Consider the following 22,895-nt stretch of genomic DNA (forward strand, 5'->3'; position numbering starts at 1 on the left):
AACTAATAGGTGGGACAAGGTAAAAGATAGAATTGTTAGAAAAAGGGCATCCCAGGTAGCACAGTGGTCTCTGGTGAAGGGAAGCCTTGTAGGTGATGCGAGTTAACGGAGCAAGCATAGTGAGTTCAATTCCCAAGATTACGTATATGAAATTAATGTCAAACTGAATGCCACATTGGAAAAACGTGTCTGCTAAATGGATTGAATTATTGAGTATACATTTTACTGTCAAATAATGAATCTGATTCTAATCAACACTCTACAGATAAGCAAATTATGGATGTCCAAAAATTCTGTTACATATGCCCAGTAGTTAGTCACACTGTCAGTAACCATATGTTCATTTGACAACCATTACCAACATCAATATCATCATGCCTCAAGTTCCATCTATTTTTTTCTCCAAATCAATCCCTATCAGCAATTAAACTTGACAGTTACACAAAACTTTAGAAGGAAAATATGTTTCATATTCATTTACAGAGATCTTTGATGTTCATAGGCTATCACTACACACAAAAAATAAGAATTGTTGGTTTCCAACTTTCAGTGTGTATGTGTGTGAAGCCTATTCCAAATAGGAATTCACAACATATCTGCCAGAAACCCCTCCTTTTATGGCACAAAAAACCTTATCAACTGTTTTAATAATCAATTCTGTGAGTGCTAGATCAAACAAGGCACCCACACACCAACCGCCAATAATTAGCTTTTTCAGACAGCCATGTTCGAAGCCAGTCTGCTTGTGTTACAGACAGACTCTGGGGAGAAGTTGTTTTAGGCTGAGATGGGGTGCGTTGATTCACAGTCTGTGATTTGCCAACTGATTTGAAGCCTGTACTGTTGTACAAAACTGTACAAAAGCAGTGGACATCTTCTGGTGAAGCACGACACTTTTACACAACATATGAATGCCAAACATAATAACACAACTCCACATAGGAACTCATGGTACCTTACAATTTCTGTACTGTTTTTACAAATAAACTTCAATATTTAAAACAAGGGCTATGAGCATCTCTTTACCCTAAACCAATAAGAGCTTAAAAAAAGGGTTTGCTATGTCTCACCATAGGGTAGAAATGGTAAGATCACCCATGCTGACTTTTGTCAGGCTCTGGAAGTCCCCCAGGGTTACCGGGGTGACCTGCTGGGCCCCTGGTCTGGCTGCAATGTCCCTGGACCCTTTCTGAGCCCAGCCCAGGTCAGGGAATTGTTGCTCCTGCTGGACCCAGATCACACCGGGGTCATCACCCAGTTCAGCCTGGAGCAGCTTAACACCAGGACATTGCACTCTGCCCTGGGTAGTGAGACACCAAATCTCTCTATTGGAAGACAAAAAGGAGACAATGAGGAGACTCAGGTATAGGTAGTTCTGAATGTCTGTATAACCTATAAGTGGTAAAGCAATAAATATTCATCCTTTTTGCCAGTTTCCTTGAGGAAAAAGCTTACTTTAGCCTTAGAGGTTATATTTAGGGGTTTAGGTCACGGGTTTGGGAATAAGGTTAAGTTAGTCAAGGATTTAGGGAAAATAGGACGGAAAGAGATTTCTTTTTTGGGTTCCGTATGCAATACTAAAATGTGTCTGTTTGCATGCTGATTGTGTGGGTACTTGTGTGTGTCTGTTGATTCAGAAGGAGCCAAGTGCACTGAAAGAGAATCCACTGTGGATAGAAAACACATGGACAATGGGATAAAACGATAACCCTAACATTGCACAAAGAACATTAGCAAAATGTTGTGTATTGAGGCATGTGTTTGTGTGTGTGCACAGGTGGAGGGCTTGCTGCATGATAAGCTTTGTGATCAGATGGGTCCTGTGCTACGAACGTTGGAACAATGTGACCCGCATCAAACCAAGTTGGTTTCCTATGATGACCTGAAAAGGACCATGCAGTGCAATGGCATGCCTCTCTCACACACATACTTCAACAAATAGAAGACCATCCCCCTCAAACGCACACACTTCCAAATAATGCCACATGAATGTGTAAATCCACCATAAATGTATGAAAACTACAGATTCCAATGTATACCTAAATAGCCTAGTGGTAAAAGCGCTGGGCCACTTGTGAAAAGGTCACAGGTTTAATTCCCCCGAAAAATCGGTAGGTGTACCTTTGATCGACACAGTCAAGGTGATATGTGATGTTATTGGTCCAGTTTAGACCTGTATTCAGGTAGGGTCATGTTCAGGAGAGATACAGCCCGACAAAAACACTTCCAACAGAAGGGCTTTCGCACTACAAACAGTGACTGAAGTAATTCAGGTATGAATTTGGGGTCCATGCTAAAGTTGCTTAATTCACAAGAAAGCAAGGTTTTGTTTGTTCTGTGTGTGTTTGAAATGAAATAAAATATGTAGGATATTCTGCCTCTAACTTGAAGGACTCCCAATCTCAGTATGCCTTGTTAAAACACAAGCCAGTGCATTCCTCTAGTGCCCCTGTGGCGGGTCCAAGTGTCAGCACAGTGAAGGACGTTGTTTTCAGGAAGCTCAAAGAAAGCCTAGAACGCAGACAGGTCACTCTTGTGCTCCCCATATTTGAAGGTCAGAAGTTTGAGAGAGTCCTATAGCACTAGAAGTCTCAATGGTTACCCACACTGTACTTTTATTGATTATACGTTTGTTATTCTCTGCCTATGGACAGAAAATGCAACTAGTCCTAATGTATTCCCAATTGTACGTCCTTTTGTCCCAACATATTCAGATTCTGGATGAAAGCTGGATCACCTTGGATGAGGAGCAGTTTCACGATCTGATCGCTTCGCTCGGTTTCAGAGGTGGGAAAATCTCTGGTTCAGCATTCCTGGTTGAGCACAATACATTCCTGGTTGGGAATACATTAGGACTGAAGATTCATCTCTGAGTTAATGTTACAGCATCAGCCATTTGAAAAGGAGCTCTCAAAAAAATAGACCCTAACCCTTATAACAAGCACCACACCAGACACTGGCCCCCTGCCAAGAGAAAAATGACATTTCTCCCTTTTGAGTCATTGGAGAGTTCACTGGAATTAAAAATAGTTTTAAAGGCACACTCCCTCTCTCATTAGTGCTGAGGAAAGAGTAGACGGAAGGAGAGTCTTGCTCATTCATGCCTGTTTGGGGTAATTAGAAGCTTTCGAAGCATTACGGAAACAGCAGGGCACCACTTGTATGTATCCTCTGAAAAACTCAAAACAAACATTAAACAGAGTCAGAACCTAAAGTTCGCCATGTTTGCAAAGTGCAACATTTGTGTTTTAATAGAGAAAAACATGCCAAGATTCAAATTTGATGTAAATTGGGTCAGGCAGTTCAAGGCCTACCAATGTTTGCAGTGATGAGGCATCCTTTTTGCTGTTTAAAAATGTGAATGTCATTTCTAACAATGACATCGCAACAAACATAAAACAAGATGAAAAAATAACAAACAAGAAAAGGAACCAGGCAAGCATAGTTCAGCTGGCCCGCGATTAAAAAGGGATGAATTTTGTTGCCCTCACTGGATTCAAACCTGTGTCTCCCTTGTGAGAGACTGTGTCCGTAACCACTACGCAACAAAGCTATATGTATGCTGTGTGTCGATATAGCACCTCGACATTAGATCATTTTGTCACCCATTAACATCACGCCAAGTTTGAATATTTTGCTAGACACCATTAACACAATGCTTTAACTGACTAACATTTCTTATTAAGATTACTTCCACCACGAATAGCATCTATGAACTGTATGGCTTTGCCACTGGCCATTTTAACAGCTTAATAGCCAGTAATAGACTTACTAGTAGGCAAATCTACTAACTTACTAGTAATAGTCATAAGAGTTGAGCAATTGCTAGCGAGGCTAAAACTTTACACTGCCAAAGCTATTTCATTTCATGGCACAACAACGCTTGTTTTTCTTTCATTCGTGAATGACATTGATACATTAACTATCAATATAGGTGATGATAACTGACTTTTTCGTCAAATGAAAAGATGAGAGAATTGGGGAAACCCCTCCTCTTTTACTGCCCAAGGGGTTGTGATATAGCCTATATTAACCCAAAAGTACAGATGCGGACTTCGAAAATCCACAAGAAATAGTTGCAATATAACCGTAAACAGTTTTTTTTTAGGCTTTATTTAACGTAGCTACTGAAGGTTGTATCCAGCAAAGATTTCGCCTATACTGAACAAATCCTAATGCATAATTTGTTTTGTGCTATTACATTTCATGGCGCAACGTTTGTTTTTCTTTCGTTTGTGAATTGCACTGATACTAGAGGTGTCACAATATCAGATTTTCACTACATGATAATCGTGGCCAAAATGATTCACGGTAACAATATTATTGCAGTATCAATAGAACATTTGAAGAAAATGCTGTCAGTCAAATTCATTTTCAACTTTGTTTTATGTTTTTGTTTCTTTTTTGGCAAATTAACTAAACTCAAAATACGAGTGTATGGAGGTAGAGAGAGTCTGTAACCATAATTGTACAAATAAAAGCATACAAAAAGAACAATTACAGTTAATTGATAGTGAAAAGGCAACCAGATGAACTGATAAACAAAAGATCCACAAAGCCTAACACTAAGTTTTTTTGTGTGGAAAAATACAAAAAAATTTCGCCCAGTGAATAGGCTGCGAAAAGGCGTTATTTCAAACACTAGTGTATTGGTCCAGAGTATAGGTCCAGACTCGTAGTTTAAACAAATGCATTGTTTGTCCATGAATAAGCTATGGAAAAACCGAGAGGGGTTTTTGGAAAAATACGACGTCCTTTTTTCCATGTGAATGGGCGGTTCTAGTGGGGTGAGTTGATTTGTGCGTGTTGTGGCTTCACAAATGCTTTGCTACATACCTCGGTTGTAACAATTGGTTATTTCAGTCAAAGTTGCTCTTCTATCAGCTTGATTCAGTCGGCCCATTCTCCTCTGACCGCTAGCATCAACAAGGCATTTTCGCCCCCACAGGACTGCCGCATACTGGATTTTTTTCCCTTTTCACACCATTCTTTGTAAACCCTAGAAATGGTTGTGCGTGAAAATCCCAGTAACTGAGCAGATTGTGAAATACTCAGACCGGCCCGTCTGGCACCAACAACCATGCCACACTCAAAATTGCTTAAATCACCTTTCTTTCCCATTCTGACATTCAGTTTGGAGTTCAGGAGATTGTCTTGACCAGGACCACACCCCTAAATGCATTGAAGCAACTGCCATGTGATTGGTTGATTAGATAATTGCATTAATGAGAAATTGAACAGGTGTTCCTAATAATCCTTTAGGTGAGTGTATCTTTCAACTAATTGAATAACTGTCAAATATATTTTTATTTAACAGAGAACGTTGCCAGGCCTCGGGGGTAACCATGTTAAGCCACTCCTGACTGCAGAGGACTGCCTCCTGAACATCCACGGGGTGAGAGAGGGACGGTTTACACACGCTTCATGTTTTTACACTCAAATTAACTCTTGGATCAATACTTTTGATCAATATACACATTCTACTGTCTGTAAAACCCCCTAGTTCTTATTTCTGTTAACCTACTAACCCCCCTCGCTACAGACTGCAACATCCAGTTATTTGAAAAATTATTCGTAATATAATACCTAAACCAAAGCATTGAATGGTAGTCCAGCACTAAACTAGCATCAGGAAAATGTATAGAAAAATATAATCTATAAAGTAATATACATACAAAAGCAATCAACCAACCAGCTAAAAGTTAAATGAGACACTGAAAACATACAATTGAATAAAGTAATGCTAAACCTAATCCTAGCCTCTAAATCACAGGTGTCAAACCGGTTCCACGGAGGGCCGAGTGTCTGCAGGTTTTCGCTCTCACCTTGTACCTGATTGATTAATTAGTTCACTAATTGGTTAGTTTCTACCCCCACCTGGTTGTTCAGGTCTGGGAACCAATTTAAAGGAAAACCCAAAGACCTGCAGACACGTGGCCCTCCGTGGAACCGGTTTGACACCCCTGCTCTAAATCATAGGTTTTTGTCTGACCTGAGTCGATCATTTTAATGTGAATTTCGCACTTGGATGAATTTGTGCAATTTTAGTGTGAGATGGAGTCAGCTACAACATGTCATCATTCTCTCTTTCCAAACAGGACATTCTTACTGAACCGTGATGGTGTTGTGAGCGGCCGTAACTTCAGAGGCCTATATGACAGTCTGGGCCTGGTCACCAAGGAGAGGGAGTACCAGCGCCTTCTGCAGCTGCTGGATCTGAAGCCTGGAGCCAACTAACTACTCAGAGTTCTTCGATACTATCCAATCCAAGACACAGAGGCTGAAGCCCAAGCCAGCCAATGGGCGAGTAGGGTCCTGTCAAAGTGTATTTGTGAGGTTACACATGATTATACTATGTGTCAATGTTCCTGATGCTGTTCAAACAGACTGGATCAACTCCATGACTTGCTGGTGTTCATCGCAAACCTCAGGTGGACTGCTATATCGAAGGTGAGTTTAATTTGATTTACATCTCTACCTTGAGCTCAATGAGAATAATGTGTAGGCAAGCAACTGTATGTTAAAAACTGTTGCCTAGGGTGGTCTTGTCCACTGCCTCAGGTGCACATGTGCCACAGCTCTTTCATCAAGAACTCTCTCCTCTCCACTGTCCTATTCAATAATGCCTGAAAGTACATCTTGAAAAGAAATACTAAAAGAAAGCCCATTATCAATTACCTTACCTCCTTCCCCAGGTAATTAGCCGCTTTGATGATGATCGCCAGGTTCTGGTGTTTAAGAAGGACCTCAGGAGTCTCCTCTACACCTACTACCTCCCCATAAAGCCTAATGACTTTGAGGATTTGTGAGCCAGGCCAGGTGAACGCTTTTGATGCCTTTTGCTACAACCACAACAACACCCACAACAACAACACATGCAACATCTGTGATAATGTTAAAGATGTTGATTGTCCCTGTCTCTCTAAAGGCTTTCTCTGCATTCGAAAGGTGTGGGAAAGGGACTTTCAAAGAGTCCTTGACCATTTCTCTGCCTGCTTCTCGGACTCCCAGTTCAGATTCCTGCTTGGCAAACTGAAGCTGAACTCAGACAACCAGACAGTGTACTGGAAATACTTCCTTAACCAGTTTGAGGTGAGGTTGTGGGGGTTTTACGGGTTTGTACTTGGTGTTTATCCATGTACACCTATACATAAGCATCATTAATCTGTTTTTCTCTGTATGCTCATGTGTGTTTTCCTCAGACAGCAAACAGTGTTAGACATGGGGGGATAAGAAATGTTTCCAGAGTTCCCAGCAGCCCCAGCACCTGTCAGTCAGTGATGTTTTAGAACAGACCCAGGAAGTTGTCTCTGACCATTTGTACACAATCACAGAGGAGATGCTGCACTTAGACCACACCCACAGCAATACCATCACAAAAGAGTACTTCAGAATGCTGTGTGACCGCCATTTCATGAGCCTCACTAACAATCAGGTAAAGTCAGTGGCTTGGTCTCATTTCACTCATATGGGCGGACAGATAGCCTTGCATTTAGAGCATCTGCCCAGTAACCAAAAGGTTGCTCGATCCAATACCTGTGCTGGAAAATCCAATTTCTACCTCATGGTTTGTCATGCAGAAGCAGTCTCAACAGGCACACTGGCATTTGTATAAATAAGCTTCACAGAATTCTAATGTCATTTTTGTGCATTCGCCAGCCACATTGTCTTTGGTTTTTAATCATCCCTATCAAAAATAGATTTGTATTAGCTGATAATTATTGACTGCTTACGGCAAACATTAGTCAACCGTTTTTCTTTACTTTTGTGTGTCAATGTGAGTGCACTTGAGTGTCTGCATATCAGGTTCAGAACGTGGGATATGTGGTTGTGTACTAATGTGTAATTCCTCTCTGTCCCTAGTTTGAAAGTGTTTGGAAGATGCTGCCAGTGAATGGCCTGGCTACTTTGGATTACAGAGAATCCTTTTGGAAGAAACCTAGAGAGGACCCAGGATCGGAGGGGTGACCAGTCCTCTTCTGGCTGTGCCAGGTGAACATATTAAGATAACAATTGTAATTATTAATAAATGTGTGTGGGCTGAGTCCAGAGTCTATTTAAACTTAGTCCAGGTCAGAAGCACGACCAGATGGACAAGGAAAGAGACAACACGGGGGAGGGGGGGGGGTGTCAGCACAGTGGCAGCTGAAATTGTCTGGCATCGTCTCGATCTGTATCACAACCAGGAGGACTCTGGACAGGGACAGCAACAGGTCCCCCAAGCCAGGTACTCCGCAGATGTGGGCCAGGACCTCATGCCCTCCTAAGTTCAAAACGGGAGGAGACTGGGAAAATTCAGAAAATGCATTCCTCATATCAACACAGATTTATATTGGAGAAGGGGAACTGACCCTACTCCCTCGGCACAATAATATAGAAGCGTAAGACCTTGGGACTGAGATGAGGGGGGTCCGGGGACACTGTGGCCCTATCTGTGGGAGGCCCTGGACAGGGCCCACCAGGCAGGAAATCAATCCACCCACATTGCTAAGCATCAACCAAAGGGACACCCACCAACCACCAACAGAAGACCAGAGAAGAGTGCCGGAGGACATCAGTCACATGAGATCTGCATTGTCACCATCCCCTAGGCCCATATATATGTCATCATCACCAGCAGCTCTACAGAGGCCTAAGACAACCGGTAGCAACCTCCGACGATCAAAGGTGGTGGATCTCTCTATACTCCATAATTCTTAGTCTCACCCTAACCTGTCCTCCACCCCCAGTCAGAGGTGGGTGATGGAGACAGAGTTGGAGAAGTCAGCACACAATGCTTTCTGGGTAAATTACCAATCACAGAGTGTTGAATCTAAAGGGTATGGATCTAATTTGTTATCATGCATTCATTTATGTAACAAAAATTTGAAATCCAGCACTAAAGCATTTAAAGGACATCCCTTATCTGTCACCGTGTGTATGTATAGTAGAAGTTTTACTATCCTTGTGGGGACCACATGCAAGGATAGTCAAGGAAGGTCAATTTGACCTTGTGGGGGAATGTTTCCAGTCTTATAAGGAAAAAATATGTTTTGAGATATGGTTAAGGGTCAAATTCACAATTGAGGTTTGGGTTAAAATTAGTGTTATGTTTGGTTGGGGTAAATTAATGAATAGGAATAATGTTTGTGGTCATCAGGAAAACTACAATAATTTAGTTTGACCCAGGAGGAGTTTGATCTTCTTGCCTTGAAGTTTGAAACAAGGGATAATGGGCATGTGTAATATTTTGAATTCCTACATTTCAAATTGCCAGCTGTTCCACAGCTCTTCAAGAGGCCCAAACTCCCCTATCCACCACACCGGTATTTAACTAACAACCGGACTGTTCAGTATGATCGCATTTATGTGTAGTTTTGAAATTAGGATTCCTTTGGATTTAGGGAGATAAGAGTTGAAGCTGTCAAGGCTTACGAAAATGCTGATATATTTCCTACCATTTTTCACTTTTTTCCCCTTTCTTTCCTTTCCTTTCTCTTTCTGTCTTTTTTATTCCACTCCTGCTTTTTCTCTTTTTGCTCTTTATGTCGTCCATTGTCGTCTCATTAGCTGGCACTGTCAACGGGGGGTATGTAAAGAACAAGGGGGTGTGGGTGGTGGGTTGCCAGATTGTGTAAACTCAGCAGGGACCTCTCCCACCCCCAAACTTGCTGCTGTTGCCTCCCTGACAATCGAATTCATCAAGTTTGGTGATTTCTGTGTTTTGGCAAAAGATATAAATGTCACTTGGGTCATTTGAATAATGACCCAAGTGACATTCCACCACCTACTGGCTTTGGTTCACAATTATAACTCATATTCTATTAACTGACCCAACCATCTGTGAGATATTTCAGAAACCCTCTTTGTGCTTAATGCTGAAATGCTGCTTCAAAACGAGCTCACAGAACATATCACTATTTCTCAATTGAGTTAAAACGTACAATTGTGAACAAATAGCAATTGGAATGATTACATACAGGAAAAGGTGTTTAAGTGTTAATTCAGGTTATCCCTCTGCTTGTCTCTGGTCTTGTTGTGGCTTTGTTGTGGTCCAGAAGAGCAGGGGTGTTCTTAGTAAGCAGTGTGTGGAGGCAATGCTACAGATCTATGACCCGATCCAGCAGCTCTTGCGCCCCATGAAGAAACACTTTGTCATCTTCGACAGCAACCGCAGCGGCCTAATCTCCATTGAGGATTTTAGAAAGGTACAATCAAACCATCTGATACTAAGTCACTTAACCAACACAACATTTCACAAACACACCCACAGACACACTAAATCTGAATCCATTTTGTATAGGTGCTAAAGCAATTCGTAGTGAATCTGTCTGAGGAGGATCTATTCCACCTAACCTCTTTCTTTGACAAGAACACTACAGGAAAGATCTCCTACAAGGACTTTCCACGAGCCTATGACAGATTGTAAATAAGTGTGGAGGGGGTTCAGTTAAACCGATAAATAAATCCATGTTGATCGCTACACTACTGGACCACATTTGCAAAGATGGATCCATAGATTTATATAGATTAAGATAAATAATGTGGAATAAAAATATAGCTTGTGGATTTTTCTAGCCATATCTTCCCTTAGTGTCAAATAGCTTCTATCACTGATTGCTTTGCAAAGCAAAACTAGACAAATAAAGTGCTTTTGGACGATGTGGGTGAATACATTTTGCGCACACCGCTACACATCTTTGTTCCCATCTGAATAGAAGAGAAATGGATGACAAGGAAAAGGAGAGTACAGTTGTCATTCATGAGAAAGATGGTATTACTACTGCCAGACAAAAAAACAAGGGTGAGGTATAAATCATTATCCAAATAATCTACAGAAATATGAAGGGTGAAATGAAATGGGGGAGTGATCACAATTATGGGAAATAAATTGAGAGAAAAAGAGTTAGTGATAGGAGGGAAAAGAGTTTGACTGGGGAGATGGGATGCTATATGAAAGCTACAGTTTTAAGTGTAAAGTAAAAAGCAGCCTGCGAATAAATTACCTAGTCTCCTTCGGGATTACTAATGTAATTATTTGAACAAAAGTTCTCATTAGAATGTGCAGAGGTGTGAATGAACCAAGCTATCAAATAAGAGACAAGGAACCCAGGTTTAGACACTGGAAATTAACTCTGGTCCCAGCTCACATAATTGATACGCGACACAGATACATTTGATTGTTACAAAAGAGGAAACCCGTGGATATAATTTTTCCCCACACGTTTTTAAAGACAGAACAAAAGAAGGAAAACTTGCAGAAAGAAAATGAGTGGGCAAGGAGGAGGGAGGATCCATAATGGATTCGGGTAAGGTTTAATTTAATTTGTGTAGATAGTTCTCTCAGAAAACCAGAAGCAGGATGTTTTAAGAAAGGTATTTTTCATTTACAGAGTTGCTTCATTGGGCAACAGTATCGCTTTAAAAAATATTGTACATCATTAAAGCCCAACAGTATATCCCAAACAATGATCACTACAGTATACAATACAAGCATATTGTTATCTGAAAAACAGAACTAAACATTCTTAGATTAGAACGGCATGCCCCAAGGAACCAACCGAGAAATACAACAGCAGAACTTCAGAGAAAAAACTAAAAAAAGTAACAGGAAACAGAGAATACAGCAATTGAGGCACAGTGCATAAAACGAGGCATTTTAAAGTTACAGTAGAAATATTAGAGCAAAAACTTGACCCTTTTTTCGGTCTTGATCAGTATGGTTCTCAGAATGCAGGCTCTATCCAGACACACACACTGTCTCTCCTATGCACACAGATACACACACAAACAACATTACAATCTGAAAACATTCTATTCTATTCTTTGTATTAAACAGGCCACACAGCTGCCCAATGAAAACATAACACAGACAACGCAATGATGTCCAGAACAGCAGTCAGTGAAACACCAGAGATCCTGGGAATAAAGCGTAGCCGGAGGCGATGTTAATATATAAAGTCTGAGAGATCAAAGAGGAATGTGGTCTTGTTATGCTAACCACACATTGAGCTCAGCCGGTTAGTCCAAGACTCTCACTTCCTGATGAAGGAAGCTCATTCACAAGTGCTTTAAGTAAGAAAAAAAGAGATCCTCTTTATGTAGACAATTGCGGGACGACATGAAACAGTTAATAATAGCTACATGTTAACCCCCTTTATGCAACCAAACCCCCCAAAACACACACACAATATTATACAAGTAATAAGCATTTACTTGACTGTCAGAAAGAATTGAACCGAGGATCAAATAAATACATTGTTTCTGCACTGCCTCTTTTTTAACAACACAAACATATTTCACAACTTTTAAAAATAATGCCAATGTTTTAAGTAAACGTTCATACTGGAGGAAAAAAATTCAAGTATTTTTTTCATTCCTTTTTTTTACGACACGAGATGTAGATTCACACTTCCAACCTTTTGATCAGTTACAGTACACTAACACCTTCTTGTTCCGGAAACAAACATTGATGCTCCAGTGCACGGTCAGCAGCAAACATGCTTCCCGATCTGCTCGGCTGGGAATTATATAATTCCAGCATTCTTTACTCATAATAAAACAGACTTCCTGGCCGGTGAACCCAGAATAAACTGGTCTGGATCAGGACACACAAGCCAGGGATGAGAGGGCTATCATAAATACACATGAAATGAGGGAGGAGAAGGGGGGTAATGAAGAAGATAAGCGATTTGTCTTCCTCTTTTCCCCAGTTAAGAGGCTTACTGCGGTTTGTAATGAGACCCAATAGAGCAGTGGCAACACGTTTGACAGTCACATATATACACACACACACAATCCGTGGCAGAGACCTCCTGCTGCCCTCGAAAAATGCATACACACATAACACACACACCAGTGTGTTCTTGATCTGAGAGAGGGCCAGACAGAGAAAATAGGTGTGAGAGAGAAAAAAAGAGATATGATGGGAAACCAGCATTTAAATTTACAGTACCGGAACTGACATATTTATGTATTGGAAAGTACATTCTCTATCACCCATTGGGGTGCGGCATGGGTGAAGTGATGGTGAGGTCTGGTCTGTCAGGTGTGTCACAACTCTGCAGTCGTATTCAGGGAATGTCTCCATTGGTAGGTAGACCAGGTTTTCTCCTAACACGAGCAACGACAAACATCCACTGGTTCGTTAAGCAGTATCCTCAAAGAGAGAATAACAGGGTCCAGTCCAGTAGTAAATATGTTTCATGCCTTCAGGTGGAATGACCATCATTGACTTAAGAGAAAAACAAGTGGGTGGATCCAATCCGTTGGCGCCCCCATCCTCTCCCCTGACTGATAATAATGTAAAGTTGTCAGTTGACAAGAAGGCAAACAGTAGATTCACAGAGTAATGCTGACACGTTGAGGCATTTGATGGTTTCCCCAGCACACCTTTTGTCCTACTTTCCATTTGCACGAGCTTGTGTCTAGATAAAGGAACAACAGTACATAAAAATCACATCAGCAGGAATGCCAAAGGATGATTGGTCACTGCGCCTGTCTCTTAACATACTTAATTGTCCGTAAGAGACTCGAGCATGTGTTTGTTGTCCTACACACACAGCATATGTTAACGCTTTGGATATATACAGCTCTCCACCGCACCTGCAACCTCACCTACCTGCCTGCCTTCCCACCAATAGGCTCCTGATTGGAGTGGGGCGCTGGCAGACGGGGCTTCTCTAGTCATGTGCTCCTTGTGGGATTGGGCAGGTCGAAGACGATTGGCGGGTTCATGGGCTGGAAGTTGACGGTGCACGCAGAGGCATTGATAAATGTGGTGGTGCCATCCGTCATCATGCCATAACCTGAAAGAGAGGTAGAAAGGGTTCAACTGAGAGGCCGACAAAGACAGTGACCAGTAATTAGTTTACTGATTTATCCAATTCACTGGTTTAACCCATTTATTGGTTCATCTCATTTACCGGTTTATCCCATTCACTAATATCTCATTTACTGGTTTAATTTAATATCCAATTAAGTTGTTCATCTCATTTATTGGATCATCTCATAATTCAGTTTATCTCATTTACTGTTTTATCCCATTAACTGGTTTAACAATCCCATCTATGACATCTTGTCTAGCCAGAGCCAGCCACTTCATACTACCAGCTAATAGCCTACAACACTTTGTCATAATGAACAGGTTTCAATAAAGAAATTACTACCTTGTTATGCTGCCACTCAGCGCTAGTGAGAAAGCTCAGCTACGCTGTACGATTACATGGTGGTCCAACAGAAATGACACAAGGTAGTCATTGGTGAGTGGGTGTACAAAACACATGGTATGTCATGAAAGATGATTGGTCAGTAGACTAAGCCGATTAAAACAATGCCTACCGGTGCAGGAATTTGTTGATATCTTATTGGCTAATGAAGGCCACGTAGGCCTAAAGTTTCTGAAGTGTCTTGTGCAGAAGTGTCTGGGAAGGAGATTTATATGATGAATGACTTGACTTAAAATAAAAGGGCTGAAACTCCTTCTCTCTCCTATCCCCCTAACTCCCAATCTATTTGTGCAACCTCACTCAGAACCATGCACAGGGCTAAAGCCAGGCTACTGCTCCATGTGTGAATATGATCTAGTTACTAATCTGGTCCATTCCAAACAGGCCATAGTGCTCCAGGGTACCCACGTTGACCTGCTGACCTCCCAAAAAGCATCTTTCAGACTAGAAAGACCCCTTTCCCCAAACCTGAACAAGATGCTTTTGTAATACCTATACAGTGGACTTAAATCCAATATATATCCCACACAGACCACACACATTTTCCTCCCCTCCCAAACTTGCGATGTCTAATTTTTGAGTACCACCTTGCCTCATCTCAACCACCAGAGCAGGTTCAGGAAAGTTGAGGACAGAGGCACATGAATGTTTTGGTAGTACTATGACAAACATTCATACAGAATTATAGAGCGTGAAAGCATCTGTCTCTGAGCAGCCATTTGTGTATACTGTACCTTCGTGGATGTGTCCGAACACATGTAATTTGGGCTGCACTCTCCTCTGGACAGTGTTAAGAAGTTCCATGCAGCCCACACGTTGCATCTTCTTTGGGACCCAGTCGAGAAAACCTATGCAGAAAAAGCAGCATAACACTCGATCAGCAAATTATGTACAATGTCAATGATATGAAGTACATAGACATGACCACCTCCTATAAAATGCAAATTCCAAAATGTAGGTTCATATGTATAGGTTTTATATAATCAGGTTTTGTGTTATCAATTATTCTGTTTTGTGAGCACACTAGGAAGAGTAGCAGCTGCTTTTTGGCAGTAGCTAATGGGAATCCTAATAAAATCCTAAACGCCACCATTTAATTCCCCAGTACTCTAACACACTAGTCCGGAAGCGCTGTGTAGAAAATAAAGATAAATTACAGCCTCAGACACTCTCTTGCAACCAGCGTGACACAGATGAGAGAGCGAGTGAGAGACTCAGTTTTAGTGTTCCTTCTATAAGAGCATTGATAGTGCCAATTCAATAAAAATCACAAACTCACTGAAACAAAGACTCATCTTTCTTCTGCCATTGGTGGCGGATGTGGTGACATCCAGTGACAGTGCTTTTAAATTAAATGAAACCCACACAAACAAAAAAATTATAAAGTAAATGCAATTCAGCTAAAACCCCCTAAAATCAATTTGGGTTGCGAGTCTGAGGAGACATTTGTGAGAATGTGGAGAGTTATGGATCTTTCTTTCCATCTCTGGACACTTGACTTTAATTTGCTGCTTGTTTTAAAAGGCAGCTGGTGAGAAAACGTCTTTTGTAAAAATGTTCTCCCATCTTGTGTCACTTCCTCCTTAGCGCAGAATAAAGAGTCCATATTTCCTCTCCTTTATTGAACCTCATAAAAAGACGACAGGTTTTGCCGCAGTGCAAATATACAGCATCTTGTGCTTTTTTTTTACCACTTGTTGTCGTGATTGTCTGCAGTAGCTCTCCTTCTCTTTTCTCTACTCCACTCAATTTCCCTCCCTCTTTTTCATATTTCTCTTTCTTTCTCTACCCCTCTCTCTTTTTCTGCCTCTCTCCAGCCCAGAATGTCTCTCTCTCACCCTTCTCTCGGTCAATCAAAGCACAGTAGCTCTGTTTTTTTATTCTTCTTCACTCTGACAGTCCTTCTTAGCTGCTGTCTATCACTCTCTTTGCCCTCAATCTCTTTTTGTCTACTTTCCTTACCCAGCTCTCTCTCACACATGCATTAGTGGCCAGCTGTATCTGGTCCATATGCTGGTGGCTTATGAGGAAAGAAGAGCTGCAGACACTTGGCTAAACTGAACGGAAAATAACTGCCGGTGTTTAGAGGCGAGATGCTGTGCTGCAGCCCCAGAAATCAATCACAGACACATGTCTGAGCATCTCACAGCTGCAGAGGGAGATGAGGTGTGAAAGTGTGTGTGTGGGATTTATGCAAATGTGAAAGTTAGTGTGAGTAGATATTAACATGAGGATGATAACAAGAATAAATGACGGATTATTAGAAAAGTAGAACTTATCTCGACAGCCTATCAAAGCATTGAGTTTGTGTGTGCATTTTGTGATGGTCCAGAAGTATCTAAATCATCTCTGCACTTCCCCTTTAAACCCCTGATTATATGCTGAGCTTCAGCTGTGACAAGATGGCTGTCTATTTCTAGTGTTGTAGTGAAACCTTCATGTTCAAAAGCTCTCTCTTTGTTCAGATTTGTTTGTGGGCTGGAGAAGTACCTTGCTTTCCACATTTACAGAAGGAATACAATAATCTATGTTCAGGAACCAGCTGGATCACCACCAACAGACTGACTACTTTTCCCATACAGTTTTCTTTCCTGTTTTTTTTATGCCCCAGATAAGTGACTTTCCTCTAGTGAACTGTCTTATTATATGTTCTATGTGGGATATATTTATGTGACTATTCCATTTGAATGCACATCCATTACATTTCTGTAATGTTTAATTAAAGGTTCATGAAAAGTTCATTTTTCAGAGACATGGCATAATTATTTTGTATTGGTTTAAAATGAGTGACAGACAGGTGAGACCAACTAGAGAAATATTACCTTTCTCTAGTAGGCCATCCTACCTGGAACCCCTAAACAAAGGAATAGCTGTCAAAACTATTCCATAAAACAATGGCACCCAGACGGGACCTTCACAACAGTAAGTAAATATCCGAAGTAAACATCTGTAAACTGGAATTAAAACATGCAAACAACACATGTTTTGATCCCTACAATACTTGCCCATGGGAAGGCACATAGTCATCCTACCAAAGAAACTCAAGGTGCAAATAACACTGGTTACAAAGCCAATAGAGAAAATGGAACTGGTTCTGAGCATGGGTCGGAAGCCACAGGACGCCTAACCAACCTCTCTCGTTGTCATGGACTGTCAGGACTTCTGAGCTAGCCCTAACTCTGACACCAGACCATGCTCCCTGTTCTGGTTTATCTACTGATCTAATAGTCCTACAACTTCAAGGGTACATACTGAGTATTTGTTGGACCCAATAACATCTCCACAGTATTATCCAATTTAACTGAAGAGCATAAAGAGCACAGTAGAACTCAGAGACTCATTAAACACTCTAACCACCAAGCTAACAGAGCTTAGTAACAGTGGAAGAAGGGAAGTGGCTGCTACCATGGTCAGTTTGACTAAACTAGAACACTACCACCTTGCAGGGGCATCTATACAGAGGTCCTTAAGGTCATCAATCTAGAAACACTTTGTGATTTTCTTGCTCTTAATCATTTGGCTGATGAACTCCCTACGCAATATCTTGCTTGGAACAGCTCAAGACAGGAGCTAGTACATCGAGTCAGAAATCGCCTACAAAGGTGTGAGAGAGAGAGCATTCAATATTTTGCATACAGCCACCACTTTGCAGCAAATGGAGACTTGACATTGAGAAGGAAAAGGTAATTAAATGTATCTTAAAACATCAATTTTTGCCAGTCAACTCAAAGAGTCACCACTGTAGATGGACTGGTTAGACCTATTTGACAAGGATAGAGAAGGCCATACCCAAAAACCCTGGAAGTCTTAGATATTGTCTCGATAATAGAAGGACCAGCAGTGTCTCGCAAACTGATGCGTACCCTCTTCCAACCATTCAAGAGATCATTGTAAGGTGCTGTTGTTTTTACCTCCCTTGACCGCAACTGTGGATATTGGCTGGCGGAGATGGACCAACACAGCAAGGACAAGACTGCTTTTGTCTGTGCTAATGGTCTGTTTAACTTCAAAGTGATGCCTTTTGGATTAATGAATGTCCCTGCTACCATCCAAAGACTCAGTAAGCTCAAAGGACAAATCTGTTTTGTTAATCTGGATGTTATCATTATTTACACCCAGACCATAGAACAATATTTTATAGATATTAAGGCTGTGTTGGGCAAGCTAGGAGTTACTGGACTGACAGTGAACATCAAAAATATAAACTTTGCCAAACCTCTCTGAACTGCCTTGGCCATACTGTATCCTCTGAAGGGATCGAAGTGTATCCTGAAAAAATTTGACTGATCATGCAATAAATCTATTTTATTTAAGGATAGCGATCATATGAAGCCATTTATTATCACATAGTTGTTTGGCTCCTTTTTAAATCATAATGATAACAGAAATCACCCAAATGGCCCTGATCAAAAGTTTACATACCCTTGAATGTTTGGCCTTGTTACAGACACACAGGTGAAAATGGCAATTAAAGGTGAATTTCCCACACCTGTGGCTTTTTAAATTGCAATTAGTGTCTGTGTATAAATAGTCAATGAGTTTGTTAGCTCTCATGTGGATACACTGAGTAGGCTAGATACTGAGCCATGGGGAGCAGAAAAGAACCGTCAAAAGACCTGCATAACAAAGTAATAACTTTATAAAGATGGAATGGATATAAAAAGATATCCAAAGCCTTGCAGATGCCATTCAGTACTGTTCAATCACTTATTAAGAATTTAGGGATCTATTGATACCAAGCCAAGGTCAGGTACACCAAGAAAGATTTCAGCCCAAACTACCAGAAGAATTGTTCAGGATACAAAGAAAAACCCAGAGGTAACCTCTGGAGAAATACAGGTTTCTTTGTATGTGGTTGTTTCAAGGAGCACAATACGACATAAATTAACTGCATAGTCGAGTTGCCATGCAGAAGCCTTTACTGCGCCAATTCCTCAAAAAAGCCTGGTTACAAAATGTCAACAACACCTTGACAAACCTCACAGCTTCTGGCACTCTAATTTGGAGTGACAAGACCCAAATTGAGCATTATGGTCACTACCATAATGAAGGTTCAACAAGGCCTACAAAATACCATCCCCACTGTGAAGCATGGTGGTGGCTCACTGATGTTTTGGGGGGGTGTGACCTTTAAAGGCATGGGGAAGGCCAAATTTACCACAATTTACCAAATTGACCCTCCAGTCGTTATAGCAGAAAAAGGTGAAGATTCTGAAGTGGCCCTCACAGTCTTCTTTTGCCAAGTCGAATGGACAGCTTTACCACCTGCAAGAATTTGGGGCCTCATAGACAACTATTACAAAATACTGCATGATGTCATTGATGCTAAAAGGGGCAATACACAGTATTAAGAACTAAGGGTATGCAGACATTTTAACAGGGGTCAGTTCATATTTATTTTTTGTCATGTTTTTTGTTATGATTGTGCCATTCTGTTATAACCTAAAGTTGAATATGAATCCCATAAGAAATAAGACCTGTTTTGCCTGCTCACTCATATTTTCTTTACAAATGGTATATACATTACCAATTCTCCAAGGCAAAGCTTTGAGCACAACTGTACTTCCTAGAAGGCTGTTACATTACGGTGGTCACTTACCAATCATGTGAACCATACCAAGTGTATAGTCCTAAACCACAACGTTTGCAACTGCTTCAACATTTCCATGAAGACCCATTAGCTGGTCATTTGGGAAAGTTGTAAACTTACAAGTGGATAAAAGTCCTACTTCACTGGCTAAATCTTAGCCTGGATGTAAAATAACATATCAAATGTACAAACCGGAAGACCGGATGAATGCCGGCAAGTTGCAACAAACCATAGTAACCTGACCTTGGGAAATGTTAGGGGTGGATTTGTTGGGTCCATTTCCCAGATGCACAAATCAGAATGTACACTGATCAGCCATAACATTATGACCACTGGCAGGTGAAGTAAATAAGCAGCAAGTGAACATTCTGTTCTCAAAGTTGATGTGTTAGAAGCATGAAAAATGGGCAAGCGTAGGGATCTGAGCAACTTTGACAGAGGATAAATTGTGATGGCTAGACGACTGGGTCCGAGCATCTCCAGAACTGCAGCCCTTGTGGGGTGTTCCTGATCTGCAGTGGTCAATACCTATCAAAGGTTAATGCTGGTACTGATAGAAAGGTGTCAGAACACACAGTGCATTGCAGTTTGTTGGGTATGGGGCTGTGTAGCTGCAGACCAGTGAGGGTGCCCATGCTGACCCCTGTCCACTGCCGAAAGCATATACAATGGGTACGTGAGCATCAGAACCATGGAGCAATGGAAGAGGTTGGCCTGGTCTGATGAATCACGTTTCCTTTTACATCACGTGGTTGGCTGGGTGCGTGTGTGTTGCTTACCTGGAGAACACATGGCACCAGGATGCACGATGGGAAGGAGGCAGGCCTGTGGAGGCAGTGTGATGCTTTGGGCAATGTTCTGCTGGGAAACCTTGGGTCCTGCCATTCATGTGGAAGTTAATTTGACACGTACAGTACCACCTACCTGAGCATTGTTGCAGACCATGTGCACCCTTACATGGTAACAGTACTCCCTGATGGCATTGGCCTGTTTCAGCAGGATAATTCAGGAATGGTTTGAGGAACACAACTACGAGATCAAGTTGTTGACTTGGCCTCCAAATTCCCCAGATCTCAATCCAATCGAGCATCTGTGGGATGTGCCAGTCCATGGAGGCCCCACCTTGCAACTCACAGGACTTAAAGGATCTGCTGCTAACGTCTTGGTGCCAGATACCAGAGCACACATTCAGAGGTCTAGTGGAGTCCATGCCTCGATGGATCAGGGCTGTTTTTGCGGCAAAAGGGGGACCTCCTTTGGCATTTGGCTGGCAACTGTGAGGACCATCTCCAACATACAAAAGAGATATTGACTCGCTGGGGAATGCCTAAACACATCCTGTCAGATCAGGGATCGAGAACGGTCAAAGGTAGAACCTGACACAGAAGTTGACTGCGGCTTATCAACCACAGAACAACCTGACCGAGAGTGTCAATCGAACTCTGAAGACAATGGTTGCTTCTTATATAAGGGTAAATCTCAAACAGTGGGACAAGCACCTTCATGAGTTTAGATTAGCTCTGAATTCTGCTGTGAACAAGTTATATGGAGTCCCCCCAGCAGAGCTGATCCACAGTTGTCCCCTCGACCATTTGGTGTTATTTTATAGCTTCAGCAATCTATGATCAAGTAATTCAACACATTACTTGAGAGCTCATGTCTCCAAAAATCTCATCAAGGCCTGTCTAAAGCAGAAGAGGCACTATGATAAGAAGAGGCAAGACATGCAGTTCCCGGAAATGGATCAAGTATGGCTACATGTACACCCCTATTCTACAGCTGAAACAGCCTTCTTTGCCAAGCTTCGTGGAACAAATGGGCCCTATGAACAATGATGCAGTGAAAGAAGAAATGGTGACAACATGCCCATTGTTCATGTCTCATGCCTTAAAACCTGTTTACCACTCTGCTGAGGAATTAGAGGAGATTGAGCACCACAAGGTCTTGGATATTTTCAAAGAAGAGGAGATTTTTCTTGGTTTCCCAGATCAAAACATCTCACCCCAAAAGACATGTGGGCAATCCGCTGCAGATGTTGAGCGCCAGAAAATGCTAAATTTATTGGAGGAGTTTCCCAGATCAGTTTCCCAGATCAGATCACGGTCAGATTATTTCAGGGGGAGGGGGTGTATGACAGTACAGAAGTGTCTGAATCACCTCTGCACTTCCTCTTTAAACCACTGATCATATACTCAGCTTCATCTGCTACAAGATGGCTGTCAGTCAGTAGTGAGGGAGTCAAACCCTTCTGTTCAGAAGTGCTCTTTTTTTTTTATTATTGTGTGTGCTGGAGAAGTGTCTTGTTGACCAAATTGTATCTTTTCTGTGAAATTATTAATCTATGGATAATTACATGTCAAGACTTTTTTGGTTACTGTTCTGTTCACAATTGGATCACTATTCACTGAATACTTTCACCATATGGTATTCCTTTTATTTTCAGGATGTTACTGACTTTGTGTTCTGTTATTTGTAGGACAGGTAGATTATTTTGTGACTGTTGTAAGATGGTCTAAACCAGAGGTGTGTTGTGAATGGACATTTCCATTAGTTCACTTGATACAGTAGATCAACCAGGCCAGACTGATTTTTTGTCCGAGGTACGTTACTTTTACGTTACTTTTCTCTTGTGAGACAGCTTATTTGTGCTGTGTGAGATATATTGATGTGACCATTCATTTGAATACACATCTAACAATTTAGATATTGTTTAGGGTTAATTTCTGTGATGTTTAAGGGTATACAATGTAGGGGTTTAAAATGTACCTGGCACCTCTAAATAAAATAATAGTCAATTCAAAACCAGTGTGTTGCAAACGCCTGTGACTCAGGTGTAATGTGTTCCTCACCCAGTGGGGGGCAGTGTGTGACCAGTATGTCGGTGGAGTCTGGAATCTGGTTCCACTTGTCCAGTAGAGCCTGACCTCTTGGCAAGTTGAACCCCCAACCATAGTACCAAGGCTGCCTGGCTCAGAGAGAGAGAGAGGGAGAGAGAGAGGGAGAGAGAGAGGAAAGAAAGAGATGAAGGGGAGGAAAAGGTTAATACAGTATAGGTACGTAATTTTTCTGTTAAAACGTCATCAACATCGTTATAAACT

The 22,895-nt window shown here is 41.5% G+C and overlaps 1 protein-coding gene and 1 long non-coding RNA gene across 6 annotated transcripts in view; one reads left to right on the plus strand and one right to left on the minus strand.

Moving 5' to 3' along the window:
- Positions 1-975: 975 nt before the first annotated feature.
- mpped1 (metallophosphoesterase domain containing 1) overlaps positions 976-22,895 on the minus strand; it is a 105,567-nt gene continuing 83,647 nt past the window's right edge. The window contains exons 5-8 of one of the 5 annotated variants that reach the window (XR_003777840.2): positions 22,647-22,762; positions 14,942-15,055; positions 13,601-13,787; positions 976-1,325 (exon numbers count right to left, since the gene is read on the minus strand). Coding sequence is in view for 1 of the 5 variants with exons in the window: in XM_029116910.2 (XP_028972743.1) it covers positions 13,666-13,787; positions 14,942-15,055; positions 22,647-22,762 (352 nt within the window). In the remaining 4 variants the exon portion in view is untranslated. Of the gene's footprint in view, positions 1,326-11,278; positions 13,788-14,941; positions 15,056-22,646; positions 22,763-22,895 lie in introns of those variants that run through there. The other 4 variants (XR_003777838.2, XR_003777839.2, XR_003777837.2 and 1 more) reach the window with 4 other exon arrangements.
- Positions 6,741-7,359, plus strand: LOC117593776. The gene is made up of 3 exons (XR_004575196.1): positions 6,741-6,819; positions 6,949-7,092; positions 7,203-7,359. It is a non-coding gene; the product is annotated as an uncharacterized LOC117593776 (long non-coding RNA).

Source organism: Esox lucius, chromosome 23 (genome assembly GCF_011004845.1).
Source record: "Esox lucius isolate fEsoLuc1 chromosome 23, fEsoLuc1.pri, whole genome shotgun sequence".
Lineage (NCBI taxonomy): Eukaryota > Metazoa > Chordata > Actinopteri > Esociformes > Esocidae > Esox > Esox lucius.